This window comes from Corvus moneduloides, chromosome 24 (genome assembly GCF_009650955.1).
Source record: "Corvus moneduloides isolate bCorMon1 chromosome 24, bCorMon1.pri, whole genome shotgun sequence".
Lineage (NCBI taxonomy): Eukaryota > Metazoa > Chordata > Aves > Passeriformes > Corvidae > Corvus > Corvus moneduloides.
The window spans coordinates 1637257-1651917 of NC_045499.1; the positions used below are offsets into that span (position 1 = coordinate 1637257).

At 47.9% G+C, this 14661-nt stretch overlaps 2 protein-coding genes across 5 annotated transcripts in view; both read right to left on the reverse strand.

The window, feature by feature from the left end:
- LZTR1 (leucine zipper like transcription regulator 1) overlaps positions 1–3896 on the reverse strand; it is a 35571-nt gene extending 31675 nt beyond the window's left edge. The window contains exons 1-6 of one of the 2 annotated variants that reach the window (XM_032133007.1): positions 3688–3895; positions 3554–3616; positions 3257–3313; positions 2560–2639; positions 2096–2204; positions 359–442 (exon numbers count right to left, since the gene is read on the reverse strand). In XM_032133007.1, coding sequence (XP_031988898.1) covers positions 359–442; positions 2096–2204; positions 2560–2639; positions 3257–3313; positions 3554–3616; positions 3688–3863 — 569 coding nt within the window. In that variant the 5' untranslated portion in view covers positions 3864–3895. Of the gene's footprint in view, positions 1–358; positions 443–2095; positions 2205–2559; positions 2640–3256; positions 3314–3553; positions 3617–3687 lie in introns of both variants that reach the window. The other variant, XM_032133009.1, reaches the window with a different exon arrangement.
- A 2389-nt stretch (positions 3897–6285) lies between these two features.
- The window catches only part of IPO9 (importin 9), a 39030-nt gene continuing 30654 nt past the window's right edge, over positions 6286–14661 (reverse strand). The window contains exons 19-24 of one of the 3 annotated variants that reach the window (XM_032133103.1): positions 13585–13751; positions 11461–11594; positions 9844–9963; positions 8862–8963; positions 7995–8071; positions 6286–7391 (exon numbers count right to left, since the gene is read on the reverse strand). In XM_032133103.1, the coding sequence (XP_031988994.1) occupies positions 7281–7391; positions 7995–8071; positions 8862–8963; positions 9844–9963; positions 11461–11594; positions 13585–13751 (711 nt within the window). In that variant the 3' untranslated portion in view covers positions 6286–7280. The other 2 variants (XR_004244368.1, XM_032133104.1) reach the window with 2 other exon arrangements.

The window sequence follows — 14661 nt, forward strand, 5'->3', positions numbered from 1 at the left end:
ATCCAGGCTTTGCTCTCTAAGTCTCCAGCAACATCAGCTGGCCTGTGCCGGGAATCTTTGAAGAAATGCGCATTTGCCAAATTCCAAAGATCATTTTGCATCCTGACAACCAAGCACACTGTCAAATTACACATCCACAGCTACTCTGAGTAACTACATCTCTAGGTTTTAAGCACATACTTATTTGAACACAAACCAGTGAATTGCAAAAGTGCAATGCTCAACAACAGACTGGGTTTGCAAAACTTCAGCCGAGTGTTTAAATCCCTTGGAATATGGAAGTATCTCTACAGAGGTGGAAACTGAGGGGCTGGGATTTCACAAAAGCAGTCAAGGAGTGGGTGATACTGCCTCATACCGTGCGTTGCCATCATATCCAGCAAAGATCCACAGCTTGTCACTGTACACTGTTGCACCGTGAGCTGACCTGGCCACTGGCAACCTGCAAGGAAGAAAATGCAGACAAAAATCTTTCCTCTGCAGCTGCAGAGGGGCTGTAGATGGATCTAAGAGCTAAAATGCACATGTAGGAAGAAGAAAGTTCCCTACACAAAATTGCTTCTGCCATGCACCCTCCAAACACTGAGTAAGCCTCTGAAGTGTTAGTTTTGCACTCTGCTGCCTTCAACGGAGAGAAGTCACCTTAATGCAGACAGGAAGAAATAAATAAAAAAATTCCAACTAATTCCTTGCCAGGACTCAAATACTCTTACAGTATTTTGCAGAAAGTAGTTGAATAATGGGAAAATTCATAGCACCATTGGTAGAGCAAGGTGGGAATCAAGTCTTGCTATGAACACCCCACACATATTCCCATGAACTAAGCAGGTGAAACACAGAAATGAGACCAGGACAGAGCTCAGGATACTCATTTGGGATCATTCAAGGTTGTTCCCAAGATGTAGTGCCCACAATGAAAGATCAAACCCATGATTTCTCTTCCATAATCTTGTTTTTTTAACTAAATCAGCCAGGTTGAACAAACCTGTGATGCCACAAGGCATCTGTTGGTTTGTCAGAGGTCATTTTAAGCATGAACACTGTAACTCTGGGGAACAACAAGCAAAATGTGAGTTTGTAAACTGAGTAAGAATTACTCTCCAAAATGTTCCAAGTTACCAGAATTAACCAGAAGGAGAAATTACTAATATGGTCTATGTTCTGAAATATAATGTGCTCATCAGAGGCGAGCAACAGTAACACAAGAGTGGACTTCACATTCCTCATCCCTCTCCACAAATAACAATAACAAATGTTCCCTTCCCTCTCTCCACTGAAATCAGCATTTCAGAAACTTCAACTGTGTAAAGGACTATGGGTAAAGACACCACATGACGCTTACTGGGGAGTGGTAAACACAGAACTGTAAAATGTTTGGGGTAGAAAGGACCTTAAAGTCCATCCTGTTCCACCCCCTGCCATGGGCAGGGACACCTTCCACTGTCCCAGGTTGCTCCAAGCCCCGTCCAGCCTGGCCTTGGACACTGCCAGGGATCCAGGGGCAGCCACAGCTGCTCTGGGCACCCTGTGCCAGGGCCTGCCCACCCTCACAGGGAAGAATTCCTTCCCAATATCCCATCTAACCCTGCCCTCTGGCAGTATGAGGCCGTTCCCCCTTATCCCGTCCAGGCCCTTGCAAAAAACACAAAGTAGTTGGATCACAATCAGTGTCAGGAATGGCATTCTGAAATGTGCACAAAGTCAACTTTAGGAAGCAATGTGTTAGTGATTTTGATTTTCCTTGGAACATTGAATCTCAGGAGCCCATGTTCACACAGGATTAACAATTTCCAAGCTATCCTTGAAACTGAAACAATTCAGAAAAAAACCAAACTCCTTTTGCTCTCATCTCTTCAGTCATGGACCTGAAACATGAAGAGTGGATTTTGGACAAATTTCCATTGTGGTGCACTCTGGAATGGAGGCCTTCCAAAAAAACTCCTATAGAACCAAAAACTTTAACTGAGAAAGCAGAGCAGCAATCATGCTGCAGCCCTAACATCGGCACTGTAACTAGAGTCTGACTGTGCCATGTGAAATGATGCCAAGCTACCCTCACTCCCCCAAAGCGTGAGGCAATGACACCAGCTCTTACCTTCCCTCAGTCTTCCACTCTGTCCACTGCCCCGTTGCAAACTTATACTCAAAGAGGTCGTTTTTATTCTTCAGGTTGGAATTGGAATAGATATCTCCAGTATAACCACCTGGACAACAAGAGCTCCATTAGACTCCCAAGCAATGGAGCACACACGCTCCCAGGCATTGCATTAGGAGAAACTTTAGATTGCATAGAGTGTTTGGCTAATGGACTACTACAGGAGACTTCTCCTCCACTCCTTCTCCTAAAGAATCACTATGCTAATGAGCTTCAAGTCTTCTTTATTTTAAAAAAAACAGCAAAATATTTCCAAGCTAAAGTTGAAATCACAGTCAGCCATGAAAAATACTGGATTTGCTACTGAATGAGATCTTTGACACTTCCTAAAGATCTCTCATTCTTTTTTCAAACCAGTACAGCAGCACATCTACCACTCCCAGCACAACCTGCTGTTGCCTTACCAAACACGAACATGCTGCTCCCGTAGACCACGGCGGAGTGGTGGTACCGTGGTGCCGGCGGCGTCCCCGTCGTGAAAGCCCTGCACAAGTTACAACAGCAGCAGTCAAACACCCTGGGCATGCTTTGGGCACTCAGAGCTACTGTGCAGACTCAGAAAAGAAACAACTGTTAGAAGTTACTCTTTTGTTCCTTACTGTTTCACTGGTTTTGGATTCTTGATTGCACTAAGATTTTATGAAACAGCGATACAGCATAAACGGTTACAAACATGCTGCTGCTGAAATCTATTTGGCAGAACTGGAAAGTGAGGCACAGATGAGATACGACAGACTGCCCAGTGCAGAGCAAAGGAGCCAAGAAAGGTGTGAGCCTCCCTTGGCACCTTCCCTGGCCCGAGGGGTGCAGCACACCCAGTCCTTCTGCCCTCCCACAGGGTGCAGGAACAGAAGCGACCCCGGTCCTCTCCCTCGCTGCGCTGCCCGGGCTCCCCTCGGCCAGGATTGATAACCCCCGATGGCCCAGCGCACAGCAGGCTGGCAGGGAGCAGCTGTGACAGAGCTGGGCGGAGGTGACAATTCCCCTCGGGTACTCGGGTAGAGCCACAAACTTTTACACCCAGCCCGAGGTGCTGAGGGAAGCCGCGGCGTGTCCCGGCCCTGCCAGCGCCCAGGGACGGCGAGGGGCCGCGCTGCCCACCTGCACCACGAGCAGTCCTTCACGTCGAAGCGCAGCAGATCGTTCAGCATCGTCTTCCTGCGGGGAAGAAATGGGACGGGAGAGGCGGCTGAGCCGGGCCGGGGGCCGGACAGAGGCGGCCACGGACCTTCAGCCCTGGTCCCCTCACACCCTGCTCCCCCCACACCCAGCTCCCCTCACATCCATCTCCCTTCACACCCAGCTCCCCTCACATCCATCTCCCTTCACACCCCGCTCCCCTCACACCCACCTCCCCTCAACCCCGGCCCTGCTCCCCCCGTTCCCGGCTCCCCTTACCCGTTGTCCCCTCCGAACACGTAGATCGCATCCCGATAAGCCACCACGGTGTGTTTGCTGCGCCTGCGGGCGGCACGGACAGGTCAGCGGCGCCGGGACCCTCCCCCCACCATCCCGTCCGCTTCCCAGCTCACCGGGCCCCCACGAACTCGTCGCAGGGCGGGAGGCGGCGCCAGCGGTGCACGGTCTCGAAGGGCCCGAAGTTGAGGGTGAGGTATTCGACGCTGTCCGAGCAGCTGTGGTCGAAGTCCACGCTCGGGGCCACCTTCGAGCGCCCCGCGCCGCCCGCTGGGGCTGCGGCCGCCGCCATGGCCCACGCCTGCCCCGCCGGACTACAGCTCCCAGCGTGCCCCGCGCGCCCGCCTTCCGGCGCGCCTGCGGCCGCGCCTCCAAACCACAACTCCCGGCGTGCACCGCGCCCGGGGCGTCAGCCTGACGGCTGACAACCCGTGGACTACAGCCCCCAGCATGCACCGCGGGGGGGGGGGGGAACGCCGCCGCGGAGCCCAAAGTGCCGCGTTCGAGGCCGCGGCGGGGGCCGAGCAGGTACCGGGGCTGCCCCGGTAAAGACGGGGAAGCCAGGCGGGGTTCTACGTTACAAGAGTTTTATTTGTTAATTAAAAAAAACCTCACCCCCAAAGAGAACAATACTCATGAATATGCATAAAGTCTCACTCCAGGGTCCGAGCTGGGCGGTTCGCTGGTTGAACACGGCCCGTGGAGTCGGAGCTTCGTGCTACTCTCCGGAGAACACTCGGTGAGCAAACACGGCCAGTTCATCCCCATAGACGAGTCCTGAGCAGGATATGTGCGCCAGGCACCAACGCAGCAGTGGCATTGCCCTCGGCTGTGCAGTCGCCCGCAGCCCACCCTTTGCTTTTCCTTAGTTTATGTTTCCTACCATGGTGTCAGTCACCTCTATGACTATTAGTTTAGTTTCTTCGCAACAGCCGACAACACAAATGGTGCTGCACCTCAAAACCACACCTCAGATGCTGCTTCACAGAGTCCAGCAGTTTCCATCCTGAGCAATCACTGTGTTACTGGTCAGAGGTTTTTCAGCACAATTCCTGAAGCAAACACAATCCTTTGTATAAAGACACATAATGGAGCCTTCAGAATTTTGTTAGGAAAGATGACAGTGGGAAAGCAGAAAAGCAATGAAGTCATGAGCACCAGAAGGACTCCTCTGAGGTCCCTCAAACCATCTCCCTCGTGCATTCTCTCACAATCCTATCCAGCCTCTTCCTAGGGATTGCTTGAGTCAGAGTATTTCTTGCCAAGACCACCCTGCACACGGTGAGGTTGCTGGCAATAGTTGCTGCACAACCACGACATCCCTGTGCCAGTCCTGCCCCTCCAGGGCTGGTCCCAAGCTTCAGCTGCCATGCAGCAGCACCATGCCCGGCCAGCTCAGGCTGCACCTGCGCTGAGGATGCAGGAGGGAGAGTGCAGAGCACCAGTTCAGCCAAGAGGAACAACCTTCCCACTTCTCAAGCAATCTGTAAGGGACCCAGTGCCTTTTTTCTGTCCGACTGTGTTGTGGGAAACTCAGGTAAGCGTATCTTTACACGTAGAGACAGTGTCACTTATGCCCCCATCCTTCCCTTCTCACACTCCCCGAAAAACCACTGATAGCTGCAAATCAAAGCATTTTTTACCTAAAACATTGATGAACTCCAGCTTTTGGAACTGACCCATCCACCTTTTGGAACTCAGAATCACAGACACCCTTAGATGTCTCAGTTCAGTGCCAGTACTAATGTCAGCCTCATTTTTCATGGTCTTGTTTAAATCCACCTTCTGACCTGGCAAAAGCTCCCCGAGGCACAGGACGCCAGCTCCAGCTCTCACTGGAGAGTACACAAACCCCACCAGCACCTCTGTGAGCCCAGGCTAACCAGCCTTCAACGTGCTGCTTACTCTCGCCACCCTGAACACACCTCAGTGTTTGGCATTCACTTTTCTCCAGGTATGGATGGTTGGGTTTGAGCCTTTGCTACTCACACACAGCAAAAAGAGCTGGTCCTGCCTCTTCCCAGCAATGGGACCAATTCCTCTGAAGACACTCCTGACCCTTCCTGAACAGCCATGTGGACACACCACTGCAGCCATCCACTTCTTGGTGGGTTTTCAAAACAGCACTGTTCAGTTTAACTTGTTGGTCCTTTCAGGGAAAGCTGAGAGACAAAGGCCTCGGGACAAAACTCCTACTGGACTGTATGACAGGAGAGTCAGGGCACCCTGTTTAATCAGATATTCTCATAGACCAGAGAATCCGCAGGGAAGAAAGACACTGAGACTCAATGGCATGGGAAGAGCTCGTACCTTATTAGACACATAAAAATCAGGCTTCAAACCCTGCTTCTCATAGTTAGGCACAGAAAATATTGAGAACAGCTCAGAGGAGTCTGCAGGGGATGGGGGTTCCCCTCTAGCTCTGCCCATTCTTGGGTACAGGAGACCAGTGAGATACAGAAGGTCTCCAGGCTACAGAGGTTTTGATACAACGTAGAAGCAAATTATTCCACAAAGGAACAGCAAGCGCCTTTCTTAAAAGGAAACTGTAATGGCTCAGCCTGTTGTTTTAAGCAGCAGATACATACAGCACAGGACTCCCTTTCTGTCAGGTGACTCCCATGAAACACCCAAACATCCTCTGGCAGCACGTACAGAATGAGTCCTAAGGAGAAATATGTCTTTAAAAAGGGACTTCTGGAAACAAGCACAAGTTCCTTTTAAATCTGTTTTATAAGAAGCATACCAATGTACATTTTAATAGTTTTATTTTCATTTTCCCCAAAAAGGAACCAAAGGCAGAGAGGTGTTGTGAGATACATCACACTGTTCTCATGGGGAAATCAATTTGCAAATGTTATTTTACCACTCTATAAAAATACACACAGGAGTGTGAAAAAAGCAAAGGACTTCAGAGTGGCTGTCATGGAGCAAATATGTTAAATACAATCAGTTTTATTTTCCCCTAAAAATTGTGGCTCCTTGTGTTCCAGAAAACCAGTCTTTCGTAGCCACATGCCACAGGAACAGAAGTTTAAGTGGTGGCTTCCTCTGAGCATGTGCACACACAAGTGTTAGTCAAGAACTGCTCCCGTGGGAGATGTGAGCGACAGTGCCCCGTCCACACCAGGAAAGAAGATATGCACTCAGGTTTATTGTGTCAGCTTCCCCTCCAAACTCCTGTGAACTGGCTCCATCCCATCCAGGTAGCTCTGAAAAGAGTCTGTGGTTCTATAAAAGAAGTCACGTTGTAGGATCAAGATATTTACCCTGTGTTACGTGAGGAGGAACAACAGCCAGGAGGAACAACTTTCCCACTTCTCAAGCAATCCGTAAGTGACCCAGGTACTTTCTCTGTCCAACTGTGCTGTGGGAAACTCAGTTAAGTGCCTCTTCACAGGTAGAGACAGTTTCCTTTTAAAAATATTAAGGACACATTATTTTTTATCTTTAAGAACTTCCTGGAAAGTTACTGTGGAAAATGAAAGTGCTCCTATGGTGAGACCAATGTGCAATGTCCTTGCTGCTTTCTCAGGATTCCTTCCCTTAGCAGATGTGTGTTAAGATGAGGCTCAATACAACGAGGCCATTGTCGACCTGGAACAGGCAGGCAGACACTGGAAAACGTTTTATGTCCAATCATAAAACGTGGAATTAGCCAAAAATAACCTATTGTTCAGATATGGCAGGTGTGGTCTCTGGAGTGGGTCTATATCCCGATGGCCTGCAGCACTCGCTTCTCGTTGTCATTGAGGTGGTCAGAGAACATGGCATAGCAGGGCTGCTGTGCAAACTGGCACAGGAAGTCGGTGAGATAGGCCTGGGAGGGACAGAAACACCCTGTCAGCACCACCCTCCTGGGAAATCCTGCTGCTTCCATGTGTCAGGAGAGATATCCCAACATGCACCAAGTAAGACCCCGGGATTGAAGGGAACAGAAAGGAGCGATGCAGGAGGAGGAATGGAACAAGAGGGAAGGGCTGGAGCAGAGGAAGAAGGGTGGGAGCAGAGGGAAGGGCCCATCAACAGCTGCAGGTGGTGGGAAAAGCAGGAGCAAAGTATAACAGAGGGGCTGACTGGCTAGGAGCATCTCCGAGTCATGTTCACTCTCCAAGCTACTCCTGACTTCTTCCAGTAGCTGTGAAGCTCACAGGTAGAAAAGTCTCATCTCCCTCTGCTCAAAGAGCTTTGTTTATTTGTATTTCCAAGTTATAGATATTAATCATAAGGAAAAATAGCTCCAGAAATTCTTGGGACACTCGGCCTTTTCCAAAGTAATTTCAATTAACTGAGTGCCTTCTGGATGACAATCAATAACTGGTGTTTCCAGTGCGTACATATTTGTTAAAGTACAACATTAAAAAAACTAAAGTTTATAGAGAATGATTGGAATCTGATAAAACCCCTCATTCTAGAGCATCACCTGGAGATCTATTTGGTAAAGAGGGTCCTTTAATGCATCTGGATCATCCTCTCCATCATCTTCATAGTAATCTTCATCTGTCAGAGGCAAATCAGCAGGTTTTAACATCAAAAAGAGCAGAATATCTCAGGAAGTTTTCTATTAGACTACTGAAACCCAAGGATCCAAAAGTAAATAGTTTCAGCACTGCTGGGGAAAAAAAAACTGTGTTCAGAATATTCAGTCCTTTAGGTAACGTGACAGAAACCACTGAACCCCAGAACCAGGGTCAGTGGAGGCTCGAGGAACACGCAGGTGAGCCAAGCACACATTGGACACTCACAGGCAGGTTTGGGAATTCCATGCACCAGGATCTTCTGCCTTAATCCCATGTGAGGGTGACACTTTGCCAGTTCTGAGCTAATGTGAGCAGCGTCCCTCGCTGTTTCCCTGTGAAGTTCTCCATTCTGAGGCTACATGAAACTGAGAGACGATGCACCCGCTCATCTCTTTATGCAGCACTTGCTCCTCAAGGGCTCTCCACAAACGAGCTCACCCATCCCCAGGACACCATCACGCCAGGGTCACACCTACACCTTTGAGCAGCAATTTTCTCTTTAGAAGAAATACCTGCAGGAACCTCCCAGAAATGTGAAGCCTGGGCAGCATGTGAACTCCCAGGTGATGTTATTTATAATGCAGCAATTTAATCACCATGTTACTCAAAGCCATGGCTTCTCCAGAAGGTCCTTATTCACAATCCCAGAGCAGAATTCCTTCCCCGTGCCTGCAGCCTTTGTTTTGCTGCTGGCAAGGGAAGGAAACTTTGACTAGGATGTCACCTACTTGATTATTGCTTTGAACAAGGGCTTTCAAGCTGTTACTCACCATACTTGTTTGTGGAAAGAATGTCTGATAAGAACTGTCCTGCTAAGCCTTCGTCTTCATCCTCATCTTCTTCCTGATCCTCCCACATATCATTTGAATCATCTGTTTAGAAAACAAAATTTCTAGAAATTATCCAAATCCAAGAGGTCCAGTCTGTGATCACTCTGTAGGGGACTGGAGTTTGTAGGCAAACACATCCCTGCATATGTGGGTGGACAAAGAGAAAAGACCTACAAACTTCCTTAATCTTTTAGAGTGATTCCAGAACTGGAGCCAAGCAAAGGCTACAACAAGAAGGGATACTTGAAGTAGGAAGAAAGGCAAACCAGATACACCACGAAAGGGTAATTTTATTGGCACATAGTCAGATCCCATCTTCCAAACTAGCCCAAAAGAATTTTCAGGTCTAAGGATACACAACACTGACTGATCTTTCATTCTCCCATTTTATTTATTTTTACCTGGAAGAGATTGGTAGCACTTACAATACAGCACAGGGAAGGAAGAGATGTTGTGCTAATGATGAACGGTACAACAAAACAAGATCTGGAGAGGGACTTTGGACAAAGAGGAATGGCTTCCCACTGTCAGAGGGCAGGGGTAAATGGGATATTGGGAAGGAATTCTTCCCTGTGAGGGTGGAGAGGCCCTGGCACAGGGTGCCCAGAGCAGCTGTGGCTGCCCCTGGATCCCTGGCAGTGCCCAAGGCCAGGTTGGACAGGGCTTGGAGCAGCTTGGGATAGGGAAAGGTGTCCCTGCCATGGCAGGGGGTGGAAGAGGATGAGCTTTAAGGTCCTTTCCAACCCAAACCAGCCTGGGATTCTGTGATTCTATGAGCTTATCCTCTGGATCACTATTCAAGCCTTTGTAGTTACAGGTACATGATTTACTGTCACAAAGTTCTTATACCATAAATGCTTCTCAAGAGAAGATCAAGTAGATTTAAGCCATGCAAAGAGAAAAACCAAACCCAGCATTTTACCTTGGCTCCAATCTGCAGTTGTCTGTCTAGATGCATTTGCTTCCATTGCATTAGAGAGTTCATTTATTATTAATTTTAGGATTTTTACTAACAAAGGAATGTTTGTCCAGCGTTCAGGATCTGTAAGAGAAAAAATACATATATTCATGCTGCTTTAAATTAAAAGTTATAAAACAGGCCCTTTTTTGTTGGGGTGGGTTTCTTTTTGTTAGGGAGGTTGGGAGGAAAACTGACAAAACCCCCAAACCTTTTTTCCATATACTGTCAGAGCTGCAGTCCCAAAGATCTCAATGCAATATCAACCTTGCATATTCGGAGCGAAGAGGGGGCAGGGGGAAAATCTTCACAGCTCAAGAAATGTGTGACTCTCCTCCTGCAGGCTGCTTAATGGAGTCATCTGGAGCCAACCTTTCTTTCCTGAAGTACATTTGCACATCCACCAATGCTTTCATGTAAATGAGCAGCACAGTACTCCCAGGCATGGCTCTGCCCCTTCTGAGGCAATGAAGATTCAACTTTTCCTTAGCTGTGTCCCTGCAGAACTATTCCACAGGGATAGCTAGACAGTGTATTTGTCCTTAATTACAGAAGTAAAGATCCTATCAAATAAAGAATCTGGGAGCATTAGTTTTAGCTCTTACTGATACTAGTATTAATCTTTGTTTAATGCAAATGCTGGCAGTTGCCATTTTTCTGTCTGACCAGACATCAGAATTCGTTGGTTTGGTTTTTTTAAGCCAAGAATAATTAGGTGGCAAGTGATTTGTGACCAGCACTTACCTCTTGAACTCCCTAGTGCTTGCCCCTATTTATCTCCTTAGTTGTCACCTTAGCCCTTCCCTACATCACTCCAAATCTCAAGCCCATGGCAGCTGAAGGCTCAAGGAGCACTGACTGCCTGGACAGGCTCCCAGTTTGGATCTGTACAGCCACCACATCCCATCCCACCACTGGTCACACATGAGCTCTAGCACGGCAAGTGGCAGGACCAAGGTCCGACTGATGGCTGAGGACAGCAGCCCCCAGGTGTCCTCCCCCAGGAGCTCAGTCCTCAGGAAAAACTGCCCAGGGCTCTGCTCTCTCTGATTTAAAAGATTAACCTCAACAGCAATCTCCAGTCAAAGACTTTGGGTTCAACCTATTAAAAACAAGACAAGTCTTATGCAGGAGACTGGTCAAGTTTTCCTTAAAAGCAATCTCTAACTTGTTGAATCATTGCTTTTTGTGAACGTGTCTCATTGACAAAGACAACCCTTTCTTTTAAATCTCTGCATGCACTAAAGACACTTTCCTTTCAGAGAAGCTATCCGGCATCCAGAAACATCAATTCTGTCTCATGATGCAAAATAGCAGTGAAGAACTCCCCATCCCAATAATTACCCCATCCAGTTATATTAAATCAGACATCAGGAGCCTTCCAAATCAGTCTTTGGCAGAATGAAGGTAAATAACATATATTAAGTACATGATGTATGGATTAGCTCTAAAAACCAACATGCACCTTCTGCAAGAACTATCTCCCACAGCTCTGTGTGATCTGCCAGACCTATTTAAGGCCTTTCATAGCATCTACTTACAGAAAAAAACCCTGTTAAACCCAGCAAAATGATTACTCACTTTTGGCCGATTTGGATCGTGTCCGAATTCCCTCATCCATATTAAATATTTCTTCTCCCTTCACCCTAATGTCCTGAAGTCTCTTGTCATCTGTGTTGATGCCATACTGCAGGAGTTTGCACAATGCTACAGAGCTGGGAGCAGAGAATAGGAAAATTACAGATGGGAATTTCCCTGAACTGTCTGGCTTTCATAGCCCCTTTCTAACAGGGAACACATCCCACAGCAGACACCCAGATGCCCTTTCTTCTACATCTTTGCCAAGAACAAGCATTACAGAATTTTCCCATGTCTCCTGTTTTATGTCAGCATCTGAAACTGGACTCATCTCCTGACCTGCACAGCAAGCTGGGAACTGGTCAAGCTTTGGATTAAGCACCACCAACAGTAGAGACATCCATACATACATTAAAGGTTTCCCCAGTTCAGAAGGGCCACCAGGTTAAACGTGCCCCTGCAGCACCACGTGCACATGAAGACAGAATTAAGAGGAAAACAGTGGCAAGAAAGCAGTAATTTGGCTGATCTGCAGCAGTGATCTGCTCCCTTTCTCCAGCCTCAATGCTTATTTTCACTTCTGGTCCTTCGTGGCTCTGCTACACTCAGACCTTCCAGCTTGCTCCTCTCCTTTACATGTTCTTTCCATCTCTGATGCTTACATTTCTACTCCACACTTTCAAACCTTCTCCAGTTCCAGGCTGTTTTCAAGCACATTGAGGATGATGCTGACTACAGGTCAAGATTGCAAATCTACGCTTGGCACCCCCAAACCTCTCTCTCCTGGCTCCACAAATCTCAAACTGAAGTCTGGGAGCTCCGTGGAACTGAACTCTTTTTGTGCTTTCACTTCTCACCCTCTCTCTCTCCCACACCATGACTCTGACTTCTGCTGGTTTGGACCCAGGTCTCACCCGCCACCCCAAGCTGCCCAAAGTTATCCCATCATTTCACCAAGCCCTAACAGCCACTACTTCAACCTGCCCTCAGTGGATGGGGACTGTGCACACAGGAGGCATCAGCTGCCTTCAGGGTCCTTCTACTAACCCTGAACAAGAGGCTCCTCGGAGCAGGCCCTGCTTTTCCTCAGGACACAGAAACACCAAGCATTTACTAATGCATGGTAAGTGTCACCACAACCAACCAGATCCAAGCGCTTAATACAGCGTGGAGCCCTGTTACACTGCCTGTACACAAACAGCTCTCATCCTGGACAACACAGCTCTAAACAATCACCTTTAACCTTGTTCTCCTGGTCAGCCTTGGCTTTTCCCTGTGCCATAAGCCTCAGGGGATCCTGCAGACAGGCCTGCACTGTCAAAATGGAGATAAACCACCAGGCTTAGGGATGAAACCGACAAAGTGTGACCAAAAAGAGCACTGGATCCCCAAACCTGCTGCTTGTTCTTCAAGATTATTCACTAACTTCCATTTTGAACCTGCTTTTTCTCATTATTTATTTCACAGGCTATTTGACTGCCCATAACAATAACAAAACAACACACACTAATAAATGAGTTAACAGCTGGTGAGACCCCTAAGAGTGGTCTGTGAGGCTTCACATTTCCAGAAAAATCGAATACAGCAGCTGTGACAAAATTTAAATGAATACAGAGCATCTCATGCTTTGGAATGCAGCACTCAGCCTCCACCAGAACATAAACGTGCTCCTACAGCAAAAGGGAGAGAAAACTGTAGCAATTGATTTCTTGATTGACTTTTAATAGATCAAGAAATCAAGAAATCGCTAGATTCTTTTAGGAAACCCTCTACAACACCCCGGAACTCTACAGTAGTCTACAAAGGCAATTCCATGTGTGGAAGCTCTTTTCATCCCATTCACAGAAGTTCAATCCCAAAAGCAGCCCCGTATTTGCAGGAGACACCCCCTTCCCCCTCATGTCTCTCTGTTCCAGCACAGGCACACGAGGCAGCAGGAAGAGCACTGATGAGGAAGATCAGAGCTTGCTCCAGTTACCACAGCTCTCCTGAGCAGAACTGACAGCGCAGGGAGCAGCAATTCTGCCCAACACTGCTCCCATCTGAGCCAGGTCCCTCCTTCCCTATGCCCAGCACTGAGCGGCAATGGGATGAGGGCAGCAGCACAGGTGTATCTGGGGATCCCACCTGACTTTGCCTTCATACTGCCCATAGAAGAGGTGCTGCCGGCTCATCCACTCGGCCATCACAAACTCCAAGGCGGGCTTGCCAGTGGGGCCGGGCAGGCTACACAGGAATTCCAGGAGTGGCTCCAGTTGTGAGTGAACCAAGTGAGCAAACACCATGATCAGGGACTGCAGGAGGAGAAAGGCAGTGTTAGCTGTACATAATTCAATAGCTGGAAATGTTTTATCAAATATTTAAGGAGCTGGGCTCCCTGCAGGAGTGAAGGCTGTGCTTACCAGCCCTGGGAGGAAGGGAAAGTACAACCAGCTGCAAAACACTGTGCTACAAATGCAGGCAATAAACACCATCATATCATCACTCAACAGCACCTTCCCAATTCTGAATGCATTTTGAACATGATTTTAGGGAAAGAACTACAACTTTTGAAAAGGTTTCATACAAGATGCAGTTTTACAGTCTGACTCCTAAAGACCAGGGGCAGAACTCATTTGCTGTGTATGTCTAAACATCAGTCTCCCAGTCTGAGGGCATCTCTGCAGCCTTCCTCAGGGAAAAGCTGCCCATCTCCAGAGGCCCATCTTCCAGACTAACACAGGGAAGAGATCCAGCATTGCAAAATTCTTGGCTACAAGGGCTGCATGGGACTGCTTCAGATTTAAACTTCCATATCTTTATAATCCAAAAACAAGCAAAGTGAGAGCCATTCCAAACAGTTAACAATCATCGGTGTATCCAGGGGTAAAAAATCCTAAAGCAAGTGAGATCTGCTGACATTGGAATGGTTGCTGTGGCACCATATGATGGCTTGAAAATTGCACATTCAAAAATCAGAGAAGTAAGACAAGATGGTTAGAGCAGAGTGAAGCTCAGCTGAGTGCTGCACTGGGAGCAGAGATGGGATCTTGCTCAGCAGTGCCAGCAAAACGTCTTCCCCCAGCTGCTACTGAGGAACCAGGGCAGTCAGCACGAGCTGCTTTACATTGAGGGCACAGACAAAAAAAGACAGGAGAGAGAATGAGGACCACTGGGAAAAAATCATTCCAGAAAACTGTGCCACTACAAGTAGGTCAAGGCTAG